This window comes from Cotesia typhae, unplaced genomic scaffold, assembly GCF_013202065.1.
Source record: "Cotesia typhae breed Kobodo isofemale line unplaced genomic scaffold, CoteBio_Ctyphae contig_43, whole genome shotgun sequence".
Taxonomy (NCBI): Eukaryota; Metazoa; Arthropoda; class Insecta; order Hymenoptera; family Braconidae; genus Cotesia; species Cotesia typhae.
Window position 1 is genome coordinate 3991234 of NW_027423752.1, and position 22913 is coordinate 4014146.

The following is a 22913-nucleotide window of genomic DNA, read 5'->3' on the forward strand; positions in this document are numbered from 1 at the left end:
CATCGTAAAGTATAATTGTGAAGTGAATCAAATTAAAAGAATAAGTCAAATCAACAAGATTCATAAATTTTTATCAGGTACATTTTAAATAACTAATATTTGTGAATTTAAAAATATTGTAAAATCGTTATATGAAAGAGAAGGATTAACTTTGAATCACTGTGTAATAATTGTAATTATTGTAATTTAACTAATGATATTAATTTTTGATTTAAACAATATATGTATTAAAATTATTCCACGTACAATTTATTCAACAAACATATTATTCTCAATAAATATGAAACTCGGAGTTCCCAGTCTATTAGCCTGATACGCTAGGACTAAATACTAAAATAAAACAATTAATTACCTGTAAATTAACATAAATTTTTACATAACACGGCACATTAGATATAATAAACATTACTTTATATAAAAAAAAAAATTGGAAAATCCAAAAGCGAATGAATCCTGCTTGTTGAATTTATTATATAAATTACATTATATTGGTAATTTATGGAGTAAAGTAGAAAAGAAGGAAACTTATTATTGTTAATTATAAAAGTAACTAGCTGACCCGGTGAACTTCGTATCACTTACATACATTCGTAAAAAGTATAGTCAAAACTTAATACAAAACTTTTATTTACATTAAATGCAACACAGTTATACACTTAATCAATTTAAAGTTTTTATGATGTAATGTATTTTTTATCTTTTCTTGCGGTGTGTAAATATATAAAGATGATGGTTTTCCGACTCATGAACACGCAACGTATAATTTTTCATGAACAAAATAAGGAAACTCAAAGTTGATTCCACAAATTTTAACGACATAATGACTGACCTTGTGATATATTTATGATCGTCAGTGCGATTTAAGCAAGAGATAGCTCGTCGCACATTTGATTGACTTTGACGACCTATAAGTTAGATCGTCTTCGCTTTGACCTTTTAAAAAATTTGGAAAAATTTTTTTTTTGTAGCTTTCTAAGGATTTCTTCAGACCCGAACGTGATTAAAAATTTTCATGGTCATATATATATATATATATATGGTAACGGTAGCCATAGTAACGGTAACCATGGCAACAGTAACCACAGCAACGGTCACCATGGCAACGGTTAAATTGCGTTGATGGTTGTGGGGGAGGGTAAGGTGAGGTTGAGTTCTCTAATTGATAGGTGCCACTGATGGTTTCTTAGATTGGAGAATCAAAACGATATGCCCCCCCAAAGAGAGAGAGATAGGGAAGCGGGAAGAAAGCACGGGAGATAGGGCACGGGAGGGGAAAAATGAGAAGGAGGGGAGGGGGTAGCAAACGTGATGGTTATCGAAAAATTCCTTTTGGCTAGGAATTGTGTAAAATCCCTTCTTATCTCTCGTCTACGGTGAAAAAGGAGTACCTATGCCAAATTTTTAATGAATCGGTCAAATAGTTTCGGAGATCTGGTGATGAGTCAGTGGTATTTCGCTTATATGTATATAGATATATATATATAAACGTACTAGCCGTTCCCGTCCGCTTCGCCGGGCGAATGACATTATAGAATTTTTAGAAACGGATCACGGTTTGTCATAAGTGAAAAAAATCCGCATGGAGAGCGCTATTTAAGTAGTTAAAAAATTAGGCAACGTAAAGTTCGAGAAGTTCAATAAAATTTTGTTCTATATCAGTTTGAAAAAAGATAACTTGCCCATAGTTTGAGATTTAATCTCATGTGACCAATTATTATATCTAAACACATGATTAGCACACAAACATAAACTGTCAATACTTTCTTTACTTGACATTTGTAATCCCTTTTAAGCTTGTTCTGAGCTTTCAATCATTCAAATATTTAGGTTATATTGAAAAAAAAAAACAAGTGACTTCAGCTGTTATTTCTGTAGCAACCACTAAAAAAACAACTGATAGAAAACGATTGACAATCATGTAACTTTTGCATATTGTTACAAACAATTTTATGGGTTATTAAAGTAACCAACTGAAGTAACAATTTTGTTATTTCAGAATTGTTTAAGCGTAATGGTAAACGGCATTTTGCACATTTTGTGACTATCAGAAAAAAAATTTTTTTTTTTTTAAAGAAAAAGTTTTGATAACACTTGACTATGCAAGTCTGATCAGATCTAATTATATGTAGATCTAGATATTATCAGATCTGATCATATATCGACATATATGATTATATATGGGGTTATAACAGCGAGGTATAATCAGATCTAATTATGTATAGATTTATAAATAATTGTATATATTCCTATTTATAATTATATATAATCATATATAATTAGACAAAAACTTTTTTCATTGGGTAATCTTCAATTAGAATAACTTTTTATTTTATTTCCTGAAATTTACATAAAATTTTCCCATTAGCTCATCAGCAGTTAATAGTTTTTCATTCAACAGCAAGTTCAAACAATAATGTCAAACAAACTTAGTTAAGTACTTATAAGTTTATAAACATAATAAATTTACTTCAAATAATCTCCCGAGTTCGTTGAATACTGCCTTTCTGTGAATGGCGAGTCTGAACCTGTGTCTCTCACAATAAAAAGATTTTTTTATAACAAATTTTTTTATACTTTTCTCACCCGAACAATCCCTTTTAAAAAGAGAAATAAGACGTTAAGTGAATATAAGGATTGTTAATTTTTTGCCGTTCGCTTGTCAGCGTGATTGATTAAAATCCTTCGGTATGCTCAAAAAAGGTTATCACTAGCAACATTATCACCCGGCAGTCTCTCTTTCTATAAGAGCTTTATATTCTATTCAATATATTCTCCATTTATGTTCAGAGATCGTTCGGTCAATTTTTAGGATCTTGTTTTGTGTAAAAATACTAAAGTGCTAGAAAGAAATATAAAAATTTGACATTCATCACCTTCAGTGAACCTTGAACTAAAGTTTTTAAGGCTATGGTTTTGAGTTATGAGTTTTGTCTCTCAAGAGACGATGCTTTAATACGTAACTTTCATTTCTATGATTATACGTCTATACATTTGGGCATTCTCATTCTCTTTGATCATAGATAGAGAAATTACTATCTTTAGGTTACGGGCATTCTGCATTGAACTATTCATGTTTTATTTAAAATTCTAACTTGTTTCTCTTTTGAAAGAATTTTTGCACGAAAAATTTTTGCAAGTACTATACGATTGAAAATTTTTTTTTGTCTTCTCGTTGCAACTTTTTTAATTGTATTACTGTTAGTAGCGCATACGTACATCAACGCACACGTACATCAAGAGAATTCAATCAAAATTGATTTTTTAATTTTTTAAATTTTATTTAGTGTAATTTTTTTGGTTTAAAATTATAATTAATGATAGAATCTATTAAATTGAAATTATTGAATTTTATAATTTTAATTATAATAATATATTTTTGTCAATATATATAATTGAAAAAATGATCGTGGAAGAATCTAACGCTAAACAATGTTTAGTTTTTCAGTTCATGATGGCAACAAAAGAAATGACGCAAATAGATGGCGCGTCGTAAAGGCGCGTAATTCAAAATGTTATAATCGGTTGAACTTTATAAAGTTTTTTTGCACTATGCATGATACGAAGCACTAAAGAGTGTTTTTTTCTTTCCTAATTTAATTTGTTATTTAGATTATTAATTACAATAAATAAAATATTTAAATTTTGAATTCCTAACAAACAATCGTTACTCTAAATAAGTACTATATGTCAGAGTAAATATGTAACGGTACAACAAGTTTGTTTTTCCATGCTCGGTAAAGTTTTCTTTCAGCCCTGACACCTACACTTAACACACTGTATAGAGTACTATACGAGACAGTCTCGAGATAGACTCTCGAGAGATGGGAGTGTATTTATAGCCCGACTGTAGAGCATAATTAATCTCAAGTAATGTCATAACTAGCATATACCCACAGAAGTTAATTCAAACAGCAAATGAAGGTCTCGTTTCCAAAGGACTCATTCAAACGTACAAATTACGTTCAACATTAAAGACAAACATAATGATAATGATAGAAAAATTTTTAACAAATTCTTAATGAAGTGAAAGAATGAAAAAATATGTTATTTATAAATAAAAGCTGGCTAGAGAGTGAGAGATAAGCAAAAATGAGTTAAAACTTTTGTGTAGAAATAGTATATTACAACCTAAAGCCAGAAAGTTGGATTTCCTGGCGTATGGGATATGATGGCCGAGGCGTAGCTGAGGCCATCATATCACATACGTCAGGGCATCCAACATTCTGGTCGTAGGTTGTATGCTATTCTTTTTTCTCTTCAACCGAAAGTACGCAACCCCGTGGAAGAGGTTTTGCCGGGCGTGTGGGATTGTTTTACAAACATATGGATTGTTTTATGTACATGGATTCTTTTATAAACATTGCTTTACTAGCTGTCAAAATATAAGCGGAACCAAATAAAATCTACAAAACCTTTATATTTGATGTTGTAAACTTTTTATATAAATTATTCGTTCAGTATTATTATTAAATAGCTCATTAATAATAATCTAGTTGAAAATTATTTTTTCTTCATACCTCGGTCGAAAGTACGTACTTTCCTCTCTAATGGCAGGAAAGAAAGTTTAACATTTACTCCCGGTGAGAAGTACACGCGTGCCCTCTGCAACGGCGGGAGGAAAGAATTTCTCATGCGTAATTACTCTTGTAACTAGGGACTGTTTATTCCGTCATTATAGCAAATTCTTAACCGCTGTAATTTCTATTGCTACCTCTAACCTTAGATAATTTAACAACACCGGAACCTCCAATAACATCGATTACAACACGGACAAAAAAAAAGTACTAACAGAATATAATAAACAATCAACTCCAACTAATTTAACACAAAACCACCAATTTCAGTCTTTGCTAAAAAACAAGAAAATGAACCTCCGTTAAAAATAAGAAAAATTTCTGAAAATAATGTTCCTACCAGTAAACTATCATCAGAATGCTCATCTAAAAATTTTAATTTGAATAATCAAGTTATGAATTATCAAAACTATACTCAGTGGAGATATAATTTTTAACTGCTCCAATATCAAGTTTAAAAACTGTGTATTTTATGGAAGGATTATTAATAATTGCGATCATTCAAGAGAAAATTGAAACGATTGAAAAAATGCAATAAGAGTTTTTCGCTTATAATATGTTTTGTTTGATAAATTTTATAATAACTAATATAGTTTGTTAAACTAATGAAAATAAATACATCTTTGAAAAAATGAAATTAATTTATTTTTATAAAATATGACCAGATTTGACTCTTCGAATGGATTTGATGCCTGCCCCCACGACCAGCAGCACTCGCTTCGCTCGTGCTGCAAATGTCGGGGCAGGTATCAAGACATACTTATCTGCACTTGAAGTTAAAAAAAGTAAAATTGATAACGTACTTTCTACCGGCTATGAAGAAAAATCGTATACACTACACAGGCCCAAAGTTGCAATCTCGGTCCTGCGCGTCATGGTGCCCTCGGCTTCGCCTCGGGCATCATGACGCGCAGGGCCGAAAATTCAACTTTCGGCCCTAGTAGTGTAATATACTATTGTTTATTTAGTTAGTTTATGCGCTAACATGTTACATACAGATGATGTTGTGACTGTTATTATACAGTTGAAGCTCGTTGTATAAGCCGGTCGAGCAACGAAAATACGAAAGAAAGCGAGGTTCTGTGCTGCCGGGCCAGAAAATATGCATAGCGCGTATGCGCTAAAACAGGCCATAAAACTTGCTCTTTCTGGAGTAAAATGCGTCCCAGAAGAGTGTACTTTTGGTTAGGAGAGCAAAAAAATAGTATATTACACACCGAGAGAAGTAAAGCAAGAAATGTCTCAGATCACATGTAATTGTTGGCCGAGGCGAAGCCGAGGTCAACAAACATGTGATCTGAGGCTTTCTTATTTACTTCCCGAGGAGTGTATGCTATTTTTTTGCTCGACGAAGGCTGAAAGTGGCAATTTTGTTTAGCGCAGCGGGCCGAAAGTTGACGCTTTCTGTCCATCGAGCATAAAATTGGATTTTTTGCAAGAAAGATGTCATAATTTTTTGTATCTTTGTATAATAGTTAACCCAGAGTTTTGAGTTTTAATTTTTATAACAATCCTTTCAAGTTATTACTGTGGTTGATTCGACTTTCAGATTTTGACCTTGAATTCTGTGATGCAAAATTGCAATAAAATTTTAATAATAATAATAATTTTTTCAATTCAAAGTTGTCTAGATTAAAAATATGAGTAGCCATTTGTTTGGTCCATTACAGTATTCAATAGAATTGTTTTCTCATTTTCTTATTTTATTAAATCGCCTACGCACATTATTCTCAATATTGCACTTGTCATCGTTCTGTGGATACGAAAAAAATAATAAAAATAAAAAGTATTTTTATATTTCTATTTATTTTCCACTAGAACTTGTTGAAAGAAATTTTTATTTGATAGGAGAGAAAATGGTGATGATAAATATGTCATGGACAACTTAACGAGGATTTAAATTGTCGCTTTACTTGTATATCTGAGTCTTAAGGGACTTAGCAGTGAAGACACTGGGGATCCAATCGCAAGTTTTGTTGCAGACGAGCATTATGTGCATTAACTATTCTCGAGGATTATTATTTTATGTGTAATTATAGTTTCAAGGGCTTCAATATTTTTTGATTAATTTTTATTATTATTATTTTGTTATTTATTTTTATTTTTGCTATGAAATGAATATACATGTATATAACCAAGAAATCAATACTGCGGTATGTTTATTGTGCAAAAAAATATTTACCATTTAAGTGATATATTTCCAATTTAATATGGTGTCACAGAATAACGAGCTGTTTCCTATTGATCGGTGCTTTGGAAAAGAAATTTGAAGCTCTACTCGTGTATTATAGAAACCGAGACACGTGCGATAACAAAACTCACGCTGGCTTCCATCATACAGAATTTGAAATGAAAATCTTTGTGTAAAATATAAACGCTTACAATGAGAATTATTAACCGTGGAAAAAACAGCTAAAAACTGTTGTAAGTTTGTAAATTGTAGTTTCTAATACTTTTTTTATCATTTTCGTTGTTAATTAACTATTGTCTTCGCCGTAATATGCTTTTTTTTTAATTTTTTATTTTAATAACAATGGAACCATTACAATAGTTTTCTCGTTCGTGATTCTTTTCAATAACAGGAAAATTTAACCCTCAATATTTTATTTTTATCTTTTAAGTGAAATTTTATTAGAATTTTATTTTAATGTACTTATTGTATTCATTGAAACATTCTAAAGTGTAAACCTAAGAAATTATTTCTCATTTCTTTATTGTACTTGGCGTGTAAATTTCGGTTATTTATAATTAAGTAATACATTTACGGCAAGTATTTTTTTAACTTCTCGATAAAAAAAAACAATGACTTTAAAAAAATCGGAAAGTTGTTATTTCCACCTGGATTTTCGTAAATCGAGTTTCTATCAAATCTCGACGTGGGTCGAAGGTGTGTGGGTGGAGGGGGGGGGGAATGGTGTGGTAGACTCTGAAAAAAATCTCGAAAAATCGAGACTTTTTTCAATTTTCAAAAAATGGTATTTTTGGAATTACTTAAAACTTCTGTTTTAATCGATCCTATGATCTAATTAGATCTTCTACTCAAAAAATAACGTCAATTGCCCTGAGCCGCATCAAAACTGGTTAATTTGTTCGAAAGTTGTCGTTGTCAAAAGAAATATCGAGAAAATGTTTTTTCAAAATAACTTGAAAAATTTATGTCAAATCAATTTTTTTCTAACAAATGTTTTTTCCAATCAAAATCAATTGATTTTTTCGAGAGATATCTAACTTTTAGCAAATCAACAAAAATAGTTTTTTAATTATTGATCAGAGCGGATTTCTTTCTGAGAATTTAGGTAAAGCTCTCTCTCTCTCTCAACCTCGCTAAATGCCGCCAAGTGTTCCAAAATCGGATGATTTTTCCGAAAATTATTGTAGACTAAATACTTTGAAAAAAGTTTTTCATTTAATAGAAACTAGATGTTTGAAACTTAGCCCATAATTTCTATGAAAGAAATTCTACATAATAAATCAAACTACATAATTTTCAATCATCCATTCGTACAACATAAAAAAGTAAATTATTTATCAAAAATGAAAAAAAAAAAAAATAAAATTTAATAAAGAAGATCAATGACATTATATACTTTCCATACGAAATATGTTAGATGAATTCAATCCACATATGCATATATATTAAAAGATGTGAACGAATAGGAAAATTAATTATCGACTTTGTGATGCAACAGCTGGCATCCTACGTATTTATTCCTTGACAATTACAATTCCGCGGCTTTATAGCCCCGCATATTCTATATTGTATTAAATCATACTCGATTGGCTTCAAAACTTTTCAATCAACAATTTATATTAAATTCGAGTTAGTTTATATATATAAGTAAATCTATATATATAAAAATCAATTGCTGTGCGTTAGTCTCGCTAAAACTCAAAAACGGCTGGACCGATTTTCAAAATTTTTTTTTTGTTTTGTTCGTTATAGTTCAGGGATGGTTTAGAAAAAAAAAATTTTAGAATTTTGGAATTGAAAAAAATTTCAGTTTAAAAAATAAAAAATTGTTAATTTTGTATCGAAATCGCTATTGTTACGCTTGAGCCTCAAGGTCGCAAGAGTATACAAAATTGTCCAATATGCAGGAAGATACGTACAAGTATACTTTGGGTATCTTTTATATATATATATATATATATATATATATATATATATATATATATATATATATATATATATATATATATTAGGTGGGTCAAAAAATCGAATAATTTATTTTTGATTTTATACTCTGAAAAATAGGTTCGTAGACACCTAAAAAGAATTCTCTCCAAGTATAAGCTCTTAATTATAACGGGAAGGTCCTCCGCTTTGCGGGTTTCTATTTTTTCGAATAATCAGATAAAAAAATTTATATCTCGCTTCCAACTGCTTGGAAAAATATTCCGTGGCATAGATTTTGTGAGAAATTGAATGCTTTACAAAAAGGTCTCTTATGACTTTTTCAAAAACTCAACCGATTAAAAGATATTCATAGTTGAAGTTTGGCTATTTTAAGGAAAATATTCGTTTTTATTATGAATTTTATAAGTCGATGAAAAAAATTATTTCGGATTGCGGAACTCATGATTTTGTAGGAAATTTACTGCTCTACAAAAATGGTCTCTTATGATTTTTGATTAAGTGAAGCCGTTACGAGATATTCATCGTCAAACATTAACGAATATCAATATTTCCAGTTTTTGATCAATAATTCGATAAATTTTAATTTAAACTATGAGTTTCAGGAAAATTTACATAAATTTGAGTTTCGATCGATAAAGAAATGTTATAAACAATTTTTTTAATATTGTTTTCAGTCTTGAGCTTGTTTGATTGCATTAAAACAAGAAATTAGAGCATTTTTTTCGACATATAGCCAATGATTAGTTTAATTTGAAGTGAATGACATATTTCTTTGTCAAATTTAATATGAAAAGTATTGAATCAAGTGAGAAACAACCAGTATTTAACTTTTTTATAGATAAATTTTTTATTGAATTATCAATTGCAATATAATTGTCTATATTTTTAACATAACAGTACGCTATTACTATAAATAATTTCTTTTATTACAATTTGGGAATGTTTTTGATGTTCTTTGACAACTTGCAATAAGTACTGGAATTGTTCTTCATTTTTGTCAAGCATTGATTATATTCACTGACTAATGCAACAGCTCGCTCTGCTGAATCATTGATAACTTTTAGTTGTTGAAAGTATTCTTTATTTTCGAGATAACTCTCATTAGTAGGCCATAATTCAACATCGACATCAAGAAAGTCATACGGTAGATCGAAGATTTTGAAAAGATTTAATGACTTTTTAGACACAAAGTCACTCAGAGTTCTCTGCGCCAATGAATTCAAATCTTTTTAGCAATTACAAATCTTTTAGCTTTAGAATCTGTACCTTCACGAGTATTAACAGCTTCAACAATACTTTTTTTTACTTCTAATGGAACGCCATCGTCAAACAGTGATAAAATGGCAAGTTCATCGCTCAAATACCATAAGTGCGAAATCATTTTTTCACACGTAGCTGAAGAAATCAAAGGATTGATATGTTTGTACTCCAATAAATTTTTCATAAACTGCAAGTCATGATAAGCAGCAGTTGTTGCAGAAGTTGATGAAAACCAAGCTTTTAAATACAATGTGACTATAAAAATACAGAAATGACGAAGACCATGCAATTCTTTCTGAGAGAGTTTGAATTCATCTCTGAATAGATACATTTTTAAACTATAAATGGCCTTAGCCATCCATCTAGCATGATGAACAGCACCAGGACGTTTGAAAGAAATCTTTTCTTGAGGCATTTCTCCAAGGAAAATCAATGATAATTCCAATAATTCTTTATCTAACTTATTATAACATTTCTTTATCGATCGAAACTCAAATTTATGTAAATTTTCCTGAAACTCATAGTTTAAATTAAAATTTATCGAATTATTGATCAAAAACTGGAAATATTGATATTCGTTAATGTTTGACGATGAATATCTCGTAACGGCTTCACTTAATCAAAAATCATAAGAGACCATTTTTGTAGAGCAGTAAATTTCCTACAAAATCATGAGTTCCGCAATCCGAAATAATTTTTTTCATCGACTTATAAAATTCATAATAAAAACGAATATTTTCCTTAAAATAGCCAAACTTCAACTATGAATATCTTTTAATCGGTTGAGTTTTTGAAAAAGTCATAAGAGACCTTTTTTGTAAAGCATTCAATTTCTCACAAAATCTATGCCACGGAATATTTTTCCAAGCAGTTGGAAGCGAGATATAAATTTTTTTATCTGATTATTCGAAAAAAATAGAAACCCGCAAAGCGGAGGACCTTCCCGTTATAATTAAGAGCTTATACTTGGAGAGAATTCTTTTTAGGTGTCTACGAACCTATTTTTCAGAGTATAAAATCAAAAATAAATTATTCGATTTTTTTGACCCACCCTAATATATATATATAAAAGCCATATATAATAGCTAAATTTGTCATTAAAGACAAATTTTTGGGAACTGGGGGAAATAAAGGATAAAGGGGGAAGGGAAGGACCTTTACTCAGTAGGAATTTTCGGTAACTGAAAAAGTAATTCGGACAGCCCAGACCGGGAATCGAACCCGGATCGTTTGGTTACGCGCCAAAGGCTCTATAATTTGTTATACATTTATTATATAAATAAAACACATAAAACATATTAAAATGACCAACAAGTTTCATTTAATAACTTAATACCAACTTAACCGTCTACAATACGACCAGTGTTAATTGTTGACAAAAATAAATTAGAGTTTACAGGTTAAAAATCACAAATCAAAATTTGTAAAAAAAAAAATTTTTGTAGGTGATACGAAGTTCACCGGGTCAGCTAGTACAATATAAAATTTAAAATCCCCATGAAAACCTCAACAAATCTATATTACTTTTAAAATGTCAATACCTGCATTATTAGTTTTTTAGTTTGTTTTATTTGCATTGCATATACAAATTTTTGTTACCTTTCAACCGGAACTAAACTTTAAAACTTTGTTGTGAATATTAACTTAGCAATACACACAAATATTTTTTAGTTTTGACGTTGAATCTCGATGTGGAGTGAAAGTAATGTAGTTTTCAATAAATTAAAAAATTTTTTTACATTATGCTTAATTGTTTCGTACAACTAATTTGATTATTAGAACTTTGATTGATCGAAAGATAATAAGAATAATAGCAATTGTAATGATGATTGTTTGTACTTAAATTGACTAACTTAAATATTTATTACAGACAGAAAGAAATTTACGGGTGAGAAAAAGGAATTTATGACGTGAGAAGTAGATAAAATAAGTACTTACGGGATGCCGTTCTCGTAAAATTTATTTTTCAAACTTTTTCTTATAAAATAAAAGAAAGAGCAAGAGGCATAGCTTTAAATAAAATACAATAAAATAGAAAAAGATCCATCGATCTTAATACAATACAACTTGACCGGATGGAGAGTACGTCCCAGTTTCTAGACGTCCTCGCTCTCAAAACTTGTTTCCCTGGACGAGTTCTATCTGCTGCACTTTTAACTAGACAACTAAATACTTTAGTCAACTGGTATTTATTTTCCAGTGAAATATTTATTTTTTTGTATTATATTATCATTTACATTATTGTTGGACTTGTGCTTGTTTCATTTACAATGACTTATTATTTTATCTGGATCTTTACCTATATACTACATTCCAACAATGTAAGCAATGCTGCGCTTATTCAAAACAATTTTTCAACGATATCATATTGTGATGATTTTTGAAATTTTATTATTATCATTTTAACACAGTAAAAAAAATAACTTGGTTCAAGAACATATTTTTTTTCAAAATTTAAGTTTTAAAATAGTTACATCTCTTAGCTACAGAAAACGTTATACGAATGAATAAATTACAGCTTTTGAATGGAGATCGAAAAAATTTCCACTCAATAATTTTAACCTACTACCGAGAATTTCATTGTTTTCAAACGAGGTACACATACATTCGACCCACGTATTTTCTTTTCTTAATTTGACGTCGGTAAAATTAATTCACTATAATTCTGTCTTCTTTTATAAATGCAACATTTTTTTAATCATGTCATTATTTTACTTGATTCAAAAATATATTTATATATTTTTCAATTATCAAACAGTGAATTTTTACAATAGTCCCATAAAATTTTGATTATAAAATTGAATGCATAATTCTATTTATTAAAATTTCTCCTCATAAATATTAATGATTACATGTAGTTACAATCATTCACACTAGATTATTTTTCTAGAATAAAAATAATTCTTCTGTGATAATATCAAGATCATTTTAATCATGAAACAATTTTTTAGTTAAAAGAAAATAGCTTTTGTTTAAGATATTGAATATTTTTATGACTAAATTATCAACGACAGACACGTTGAGATTATCTAGTAAATAATAATTTTCAATTAGATTCGTTCGTTAGTTAAGTCTCCACCCCTGTGGTCATTTATTAGATCATCCCTTATTAAAAAAAAGAATTAAAAATGATCTTACATGTTAAATGCCCATAAGAGATAGTATTAAAAAGGATTTGAAGAATTAGAAAGTGTTTAAAATGATTAAAAATCAAATCATTTTGAATTCTTTCTAATTCTTTTATTTAATCAGGGATATTTTATTTTAATAAAATTTGTATTGATTAATTCAATACAACAAAAATTAAGTGCAAATACGGTCGTCTGATGTAATGAATGAAAATTCACGACTAATAAAAAAAAATGACAATATTGCCATCAGTAATACGGGTGTTGTTCGCTGACGTGCCATCTGGTGTTTAAATTTGTGTTTATCCGAAGAAAATATGTTTATTGGTTTGAGAATCAGATTATATTCAGTTAAGAAGTTATACTATTGAATCAAGCATAAACAGATTTTAAAGTAAGAATTTAGAAACCAAAAAAAGTAATTCTTAAAGCAATTAAATTGACTTTCTCCCTGTGAGTTTTTTAAATTCAAGAATATTTATTTTGAATCCAGTTAATTATTATTAAATTGAAATAATTTTTTTTTATACCAATTTTAAAGCAAAATTAAAGTTAACAAATGTAAAAATCATACAATCAGTTTACAAAGTATTTTTTATCGCTGAGTGCTTAGCAGTACTGGTCGGATGCCAAACCGAGTGTAACTCGAGAGCTTTAACTTGTAAATTTAATCTCCCATGAGTGCGCTTACATCGGACATCTATGTATATATATTTTCACTTACTAGTAAATTTATCGGCACGTGTACACAGTACTCTAGACTGAACAGAGATTGTAATTGTAACAACTTGTCTCTAATATCTGCTATCTAAGTCTCATAAAGTTCTGAACGTAAGTTCTCCACTGAAACCACAGAGAGCTTTTCGCTTGAACAGTATCTCGGAATATCTTTTGGTCAAGTTCAAGATAAATGGGGCAAGGTTACTGCGTCAATACATCTCTCCTCATACTCATACTTATAATCATAAAGATGCTGGGGCTGAAGCATTAAATTAATATTATTTATCGCCGTTATTATCTTTAAATAAATATCTATTAATACCTAACATCGACGCCCTTTTTATCGGCATTCAGCATTCATCAGATCTTTTATTAAGTAATTATCCCACTAATTAATTACGTAATTTTGCTCCTAAGATTGTTTAATGAATTCTATTAATACCCGAGTTATTTTCTGGTTGGATAAATTTATAAACCATTGAAAATAATTTGTAGTAATAAAAAAGTTTTTTAATACGGCCATGTATGACCTAATATGGTCATATATAATTTTTTGATAAAAAATAGTGTTGAAAATCTCCGATATATTACGCATGATCGCTGAATTGTCCCGATATAGAAGCGTTAAGTTTTATATGCTAATAATATCTACATATTTAATTAGGTTTTTTGGAAAAAATTTCTACCTAAATATGTACAACAAAATCGAAAAATATAAAATAACAAAATACATAAACGAAACAAGATTTGAAATAATCATATTCAAATTAAATCTGTAACAATTTGTAAATAATGTAAAAACACGTAAACTATGAACAAAAAGATTCAATAACTGTGAATTTTTACTACTTTTCTAAAGAGCGTATCTGGCATTGATTTTTATTGTGTGGTCATATATGGTCAGCGTATGTGGTTATATATAGCATAGGCAAAAATCTTATTAATGTCATTTTTCAATGTAAAATTTACTCAGATCAATAAAAATTTATCAGTCAAAAGAATTTTTCTACTTAAGTCAAGACGATAAAGTTATTTTCAAAAATATTTTTTTGATTCAAGTTAATTTTTTTTTCTATTTGACACACTTGACATAAAAAGTAATCAGTGAAAAAGTACTTGGGACAAACGGTACTTGGCATTCGAAGGTACTTGGAAACAGAAAAGTAATCGCTAAAAAACTTACGTTTACTTGGCACGAAGAGAATTTAGCATACAAGTACTTGGTACAAAAATGCGTGGCATGGAAACCAGTCGGTAGGAAACACACCTGTATGTAATTACATAAAATTCCTTTGCATATACCTGGTTCAGTATTACACAGTTTTTTTTGTGTTTAATCTTCTTATCTCAAATTACAAATCAAAATTTCAAATCACAAACTACCTTGAGTTGATCACTGACTCTAATAAGCCCAGTTAATATTATATTAGCTAACAACAGGGGATTTCGATACGAATAACTGGTGATCATGTATACAATAATTGTGAACAAAATTTATCAATTTGTAATAAAAAAATGTTTGCCATACAAGAAATAAGTTTTAAAAATATTTCCACATCTGTAGTTTAGATCTACAATTGTGCGTTCCCATTAAAAAAAAAAAGTTTTCAGGGTCTCCTCTCCCCACCCTTTTCTCAATCACTTACGGTGGAAACAAGTTATTTATAGACTCGCAATTTTATATGAATAAACGTCGACCGTGACCTACGCCTGGGTTTTAATGCCCGGAATTATGAATAAAAATCTGCGTAAGTGAATTTTTCCCTTGAAAATCGATAGAAATTTGTCCAGGAAAAATTAAAAAAAAAAATTATACGAAATTAATGAGTCAGTAATAATAATTTAGTTGATAATGAGTTGTAGCGAATAGCGCATGCTTAAATTTCGCAGGTTTTTCCCGGCTGAAGGGAGCTTCCGTATTGAGCCGGTAGGCGGTCTTATGGGGGTCAAGGCCAGAAATTTCACATTGTTTCGCGTCTTTAATACCAGTAAACACTCTATTATCTATAGACTTTGAGATATTATATTTTAGATGATTATTATATTTTTGACTTATAGACTTTTTCAGGAAAGTTAAACAGAATCGCCGGAACTCGATGATAACCAACATCCTCATTTTATCTGTTCTCATTAATTGCTGCGTAATTAATTGTTTGCTAATCAGTGATAAACGCTTTGTCTATCGGTAATTAGTCGGCTGTGTAACCAGCGATTAGAGTTGTTTTATTGTATTTTGTTGAACAAAAGATAAAAATTTTTTTTCCTTTCATGCCGATTTGGAAATATTGTTATCATTCTGTAGACATAATATCGGCCGTGGAGTAAATTTTATCACTGTTTTTGTGCTTTAAATTTAGCAGGGGATGTATCACTGTATAGTCAGACACCTGTTAACTCTGCTCTCACGCTCGCGTCACAACAGCATTTAGAAACTATACGCGGCATTACTTTTTCATAAAAACTGCCGACTTATGCTCGGATTTTTGTAAAATATTTCTTCTTTACTACTAAAAATTTGATTTCTTAAGGAAAATTTTAAGTTGGAAGTTTTGGAGTACAAGATTCTAGAAATTGGAATTTTTTGAGAGAACAATTTTCAACCCCTCGATAATAAATTTTCTTTTGAGAAAAATTTTGAAAATTTTATAGACCTCACAAAAATGAAAGTTTACAGAAAATGAATTTATATTAATAATAATCGATTTTGTTTTAGAATTTTAATTGAAATTTTTTTCGACAAAAAAGTTTTTGAATTATTTATGTATGCTTGGTTAATATGCTTTTTTATTAGATAACAAAAAATTTCAACATTTTTTTGTAAAAAAATACCGAAAAAATTAATAAAAATTTTTTTTAAAATAGGAAAAGTAAAAATTGACAAAAATTAAGTGCAGCAAATTTTCAAAAATTTTTATCAAATTTTAGCATTAATTAGAATTTTTGTTGACTGTGAATCTGAACCAAAATTTAACACTATGTTAAATGTTAATTTGTCAAAAATAACAAATTTAATTCGAGTAAATAAAAAACACTGCAAAATATGAATTTGAATTTTAAATAATTTTTCAATTTTTCGTTCAAAAAAAATTACAATGATCAAAAAATTTGATATGAACTTACGGTCAAATTTTCAGCAATAGAAAATTTTCTGAACAAAAAGCTAACTTATCTCGAACTAACTAAAATTATTCGCAAATTTAAATTTTATTTTCATATTAGAAAAAAAAAAAAAGTAGCTTACTAAAACAAAACTTTTTTCCACATCAAAGCTAAATATTTAATGTAATAAAAAAACGGAAGTCACTCGTAGAAACAAAATGAAAAATAAAAATGAAACTTACCAGTATGACCTTGTAAAGAAAAATTAGCTTCTTCGCTGGGCAACACAGTCTCTGCGAGTATGTTATCAGACGCAGTTTTCACTACTCCCATAGCGCGACCCCACAAAAAAATAATAAAAATAAATTTCCTTATGATAAACTATTGAAGTCAAAAATAAATAAAAATCAACTAGTACCAGTATTTTTATTCGGTAAGAGTAACAAGTGACAAAAAATCCTTAACTCGCGATAGTTATAATTCCTTTTGATGGGTAACGTGTGAGTCCACGTTTGGAAGAGTGGAGCGGACGATGCCGCCTCTAGAACTGGATTGCCGTCGACGCGTCGTCTAGCCGCTATGGTGATAAAAGATGCGAATAGAAGCAGCAAGGGCTGTCCACAAAATACTCCACCGGGTATAGGCTCACACACACACACACACACACACACACACACACACACACACACACACACACACACACACACACACACACACACACACACACACACACACACACACACACACACACACACACACACACACACACACACACACACACACACACACACACACACACACACACACACACACACACACACACACACACACACACACACACACACACACACACACACACACACACACACAGAGAGACCAACATAAAAGTAGATAATGTGTAACGTATCTTCATGGACATGGATGCGCGTCTGCGTTCTGCGTTTGCGCCTGCGTTTAGTTTCACCGGTAAAAATCCCATCGAGGGTGAATCTGAGGGAGATGTGAGTGCCGGTGGAACTGAGGACCTAGACGTAGCTCCTGTTTTGCTCTACAGATAGCAAAAGGGAAAGGAAAAGGAAAAGGGATAGGAGATACATTTAAAACGGGCACGCAGGAGTCGAGGTTGAGGCTGAGGCTGAGGCAGGAGACAGAGGATGCTATGACGCGGTCAGGTCTCCTATAACATAGTACAGGTATAGTACAGGGAAAAATAACAGCATAGAATAGAAGAGAAGAGAAGGGCGATGGGGTTTCGAGCTGATGATGTCGCGGAGCAGCTAACAGCATAAATGGGGTGCGGCAACTACACCAACAGGGGCAATGTCGAGTAACTGGGTCTCGGTGAAGGTCTTAACTTCATCCCCTGGCTATTACGTGTGTCGCGTGTCAGCTTTATACCTTTTATATTATTTTGTTTATCGTTTTTTTATGGTTATTTTTATCTCAAGAGCATTGATGTATGACGGTCACTCCGAGTGACATTGAACAGAAAGTCATTAAGGAGATTTTGTTGAATGGAGAAAGTTTTTTTGTTTGTTAAAATTAGAGGAAAAGTTGTTTCATTTTGTGCCAAGTACTTCATTGGCATCAAGTGTTGTCAGCGCCAAGTACCTGGCAACTCTTATGGGTAATACGATGACAAGTATTTTTATGTAATGAAATTTAAGTGTAAATTATATTTTATGTAAGTTTGTGCCAAGTAATATCCCAAGTCGAAATTTAAATCCTAAGACAAACACACTGAACGTTGAGATTGTAAGTCAGATGTATTGGACGTTGAAAACGTGATTTCAAAGGATTTGCAAACAAAAAAATTCAAATTTTTTTAATTTTCCGCAAAGAAAATAAAAAATTTTCGAAAATTGAGAAGTTATTGTTTTTATCCCGTTTTTCGAAAATCGAGTTTTTTTTTATCAGATCTCGAGGTTTTGAGATCCTAGGAAGCTTCGCTGACTATTGCCGCGATGGTGTGTGTGTGTGTGTGTGTGTGTGTGTGTGTGTGTGTGTGTGTGTGTGTGTAAACCTCATAACTTTTGAACGGCTCGACCGATTTAATCACGGTTGGTGCCATTCGAAAGTGGTTGACTAAACATAGATTTTGAATACAATTTTCACAGAGTCAGATCAGTAAATTTTGAGAAATCTTAAAAAAAATACAAAAAAAAAATGTTTTCAAATCAAGTTTTTTTTTTAATAACTTTTAAACGGCTCGATCGATCAACTCCAAAAACTAATCCGCCCTTTAGCTTGAAAAACCACGTCGATCACCGCTAATCCGGTCAAAATCGGTTGATTCGGCCGAGAGATAGCGTGAACGAAAGAAAACCAAAAAGTGTTTTTTTCACATAATTTCGATATTTCTCTTCGAAACCTTTTTGGTAAAACAGAATAATTTTTAGAGCTTAAAAAACTGCATCGATCGCCACCACGAACGTCAAAATCGGTTGATTGGTTCGAGAGATATCCTTAACGAAATATTTGGATACAAGGATTTTTTCAACATAACTCCGACATTTTTTGGAATAACTTTCAAAAAACTATACCGATCGATTCCAAAAACTGATTAACTCTTAACATAAAAAAACCACGTCGATCGCCGTTGGTCCGGTCAAAATCGGTTCATTCGTTCGTGAGTTATAGTTGACGAAAGAAAACCAAAAAAAGTGATTTTCCAGAATTACTCTGAAATTCTTGATCCGATCAAACTAAACTTACAGATTCTTTATAGGGCTTAAAAAATTACGCCGAATGCTGCTAACAGTGTAAAAATCAATTCATTTTTTCAAAAGTTACTGCAGTTTGAAAATTAAAAAAATTGTGTTTTACCGAAGTTTATCAGACTTTTGAGCTCGAAAAGCTCAAAAACATAAAAAAGTCGTCTCTTTAAGCTCAGGAAGCTTAAAATAACACATAAATTGTATTTTTGAGCTCGGAGAGCTAGAAAACATCATTGTTGCAGTTTTAAGCACCTGATATGAAATTAGCGGGAAGTTGCACGGATGGCCTTCAGGGTCTGCCGTTTTTCTAATTTTTTAATTTAAATTGAGATTCATATAGAAGACACACAAATAAAAAAAGTAATTTTCTGTGCCATTGATTTCAGATAAAAATTGTAGCTTCCATACTGCACACAAACTGCTGAGTCGGATGACAACCTACGATGTGTATCAGATGATATCTCCACTATTTGTTAAGTTACATTGTTTTTTAATACGAAAAATTACTCGTAAATATCTATAAAAAATAACCTGATAGGTTCAATAAATAATATTAATTTTTTATACCTTAAAAAATTTGGAAAACGGTTGACCCTTAAGACCATCCCAGCAACTTCCCGCTAAGTTCAGTTGTTACGCGATCGCAATTTTGCCGCTTTTGCGATGTTTTTGAGCTCTTCGAAAGTTTAATGAAAAACGATTTTTTTCATTTTCAAACTGCTCTAATTTTTGATTTAGTAAACCGATTTTCTCGCGGTTTGCAGCAATCGATGCAAATTCTTAAGTACTATAAACAATATATAAACATAAATTGATCAGATGTAAAATTTTAGAGTTTTTTTGTTAAAAAAATCCATTTTTTCGATTTTTTCGATTTCTTTCGTTCACGATATTTCACGAACGAATGAACCAATTTTAACGCGATTGGCGGTGATCGACGTCGTTTCTGAAGGTTGAGAGCTGACTTGTTTTTGGAATCGATCGGTATAGCCGTTTAAAAGTTATTCTAAAAAAAACACTTTTAAAAAAATTTTTTTTTGCAGTTTTTTTTAGATTTCTTGGAATCTACTTGTCCGAATCGGTTCAAATTTTCAGGTAATCTAAGTTTGGTGGAACCTAATCGAATGCCACCAACCGCGTTTCGATCGGTCGAGCCGTTCAAGAGTTAGAAGAGGGTCAGATACTCACTCACACACACACACACACACACACACGCGCGCGCGCGCGCGCGTCCGTTGGAAACTCAATTCTTCCAAAACGGGGTAAAACCAATAACTTCCCGATTTTTGAAAATTTTTAATTTTTTTAGCGGCAAGTTAAAAAATTATTGAAAATTAGCATGAAAACGGCCTTCTACACGTATTTCCCCGCTTAACTGTTAATAAAACGAAAATCGCAATTGCCCTAACCGAGATTCGAAACCGAGCCGCGTGCTTGATCGATAACTAACTCTTACACCTAACGACTCATAAGTTGATGCACATCTCATCATTCTTGTGAGCTAAATCTCTAAGGTGAAAAAGTGTCACGGTTTGTTATTTATATAACTCATGTTATCTAATATTGTATTTTGATGAAAATAATCTATTTTAACAAATTTTTATTAACTGAAAAAATGCAAAAGTCACGTTCTTATATTACTTTAGACTTTGTATATTTGAATGTCTTATTATAAATTATAATCTTTAAAATTATTTATATTGTTAAAGGAGATTTCCCTCTAAATCGTCACTCATCACGATATATCGGAAACCATTGTTGGGATTTTGAGTGGAATACCTGTTCAGGTGAATGAGTAGTTACAAGGAACCGTTACATAGCATCTATACCTGATGGTTTATTATAACAGACTGATTAGTGATTAGTACAATTGTATTCTTATGGTATAATGATGATGATAGGATAGTGGGGGTAGGTAGGATGACACGCATGAGCCGATGACTCCAACAACCATCGGACCTAGAAACTTAAAATTTGGTAGGAATATTACTTTTGCCATGTAGAGGTCAGTCAAGAACGGATTCAAAAGAATTCCTCTTCTAAAGTGGTTTGCGAGGGCATTAACAATGAAAAATTTCCGTTTTTAAACTATAGCTCCTGTAGACTCCAAGTTAGGTAGGAATTTTCCATAAGAGATGTAGAAATAATATACACTGGAAATATTATATTACACTACTAGGGCAGAAAGTTTGAGATTTTTGCACTGCGCGCCACGATGCCCGAGGCGTAGCCGAGCACGGATGCCATATGTGAGCACGGATGTTACTACTGATGACAGCAGTAGTCTTCTGCTCTGCTTTGGTCCACCAATGTTAGGCATTGGTCGTGCTAGGCTCGCTTTAACTACTGATGCTTTCCCTGATTCAAAACATTAATTGAAAAAAATTCATTATTATGGGATTTGAGTATTTTTCAATAATTTCAATTAATTCCAATTTCTCTGCATATATAGATATATAATTTGCATGAAGCGAATTTTTTCAATTTTCTTCGATCAATATTTTTAATTAGGGTTGGCAGTCACATGTTCGACTTATTGCTTGAAATTGAGTCGAGCATCAAGCATCACTACCAGGTATCGAATGTACGGTTGAGATGTGATCTCATGTTCCCCAACTTGTTACTCGATGGTTTCCATTGCTTTCCTGTTGGTAATGAGCACTGCTTCGGTTTTATACTTAACTAATTGCAAGTTAACTGTATCCATCCATAAGTTAATCCGTCTAAATGTAATGTCCAAGACCAGATTTATCTCTTCGAGATGCTTCGCGACAATCACCACGGCAACATCATCTGTATATGCTAACAGTTTCACTTCTGTGTGTGTGTGTGGGGGGGGGGGCGGTGTGTGAAACGGCGTGACCGATTTCATCGCGGTTAACTCTATTCGAGAGGGCTCGACTAAACTTAGATTTTAAATGCAATTTGGACTGATTCGGACGGGTAGATTTTGAGAAATCTCACAAGAACGATAAAAAAAAATTTTTTTAAATCTGGTTTTTTTGGAATAACTTTTAAACGGTCTGGCCGATTAATTCCAAAAACTAATCAGCTCTTAACATCAAAAGACCATGTCGATCGCCGCCAAGCTGGTCAAAATCGGGTGATTCATTCGTGACTTATCGTTGACGAAAAAAATTGGAAAAAAGGTTTTTTTTTCGAATTTCACCGAAATTTTAAGTCCGATCAATTCGTTTTTGAACGAATATCATAAAAGTTAAAAAACTGCTTTGAATGCTGCCAACAGGGTGAAAATCGATTCTTTCATTCAAAAGGT

The 22913-nt window shown here is 31.2% G+C and overlaps 1 protein-coding gene and 1 long non-coding RNA gene across 3 annotated transcripts in view; one reads left to right on the forward strand and one right to left on the reverse strand.

Moving 5' to 3' along the window:
* The window catches only part of LOC141528283 (synaptotagmin-10), a 49410-nt gene extending 31918 nt beyond the window's left edge, over positions 1-17492 (reverse strand). Inside the window, exon 1 of one of the 2 annotated variants that reach the window (XM_074244250.1) lies at positions 17162-17492. In XM_074244250.1, coding sequence (XP_074100351.1) covers positions 17162-17252 — 91 coding nt within the window. In that variant the 5' untranslated portion in view covers positions 17253-17492. Of the gene's footprint in view, positions 1-15003; positions 15185-17161 lie in introns of those variants that run through there. The other variant, XM_074244252.1, reaches the window with a different exon arrangement.
* Positions 6588-20129, forward strand: LOC141528284 (uncharacterized). Its single transcript, XR_012479346.1, has 3 exons — positions 6588-6727; positions 6797-6998; positions 20023-20129. It is a non-coding gene; the product is annotated as an uncharacterized LOC141528284 (long non-coding RNA).
* The last annotated feature ends 2784 nt before the right edge of the window (positions 20130-22913 follow it).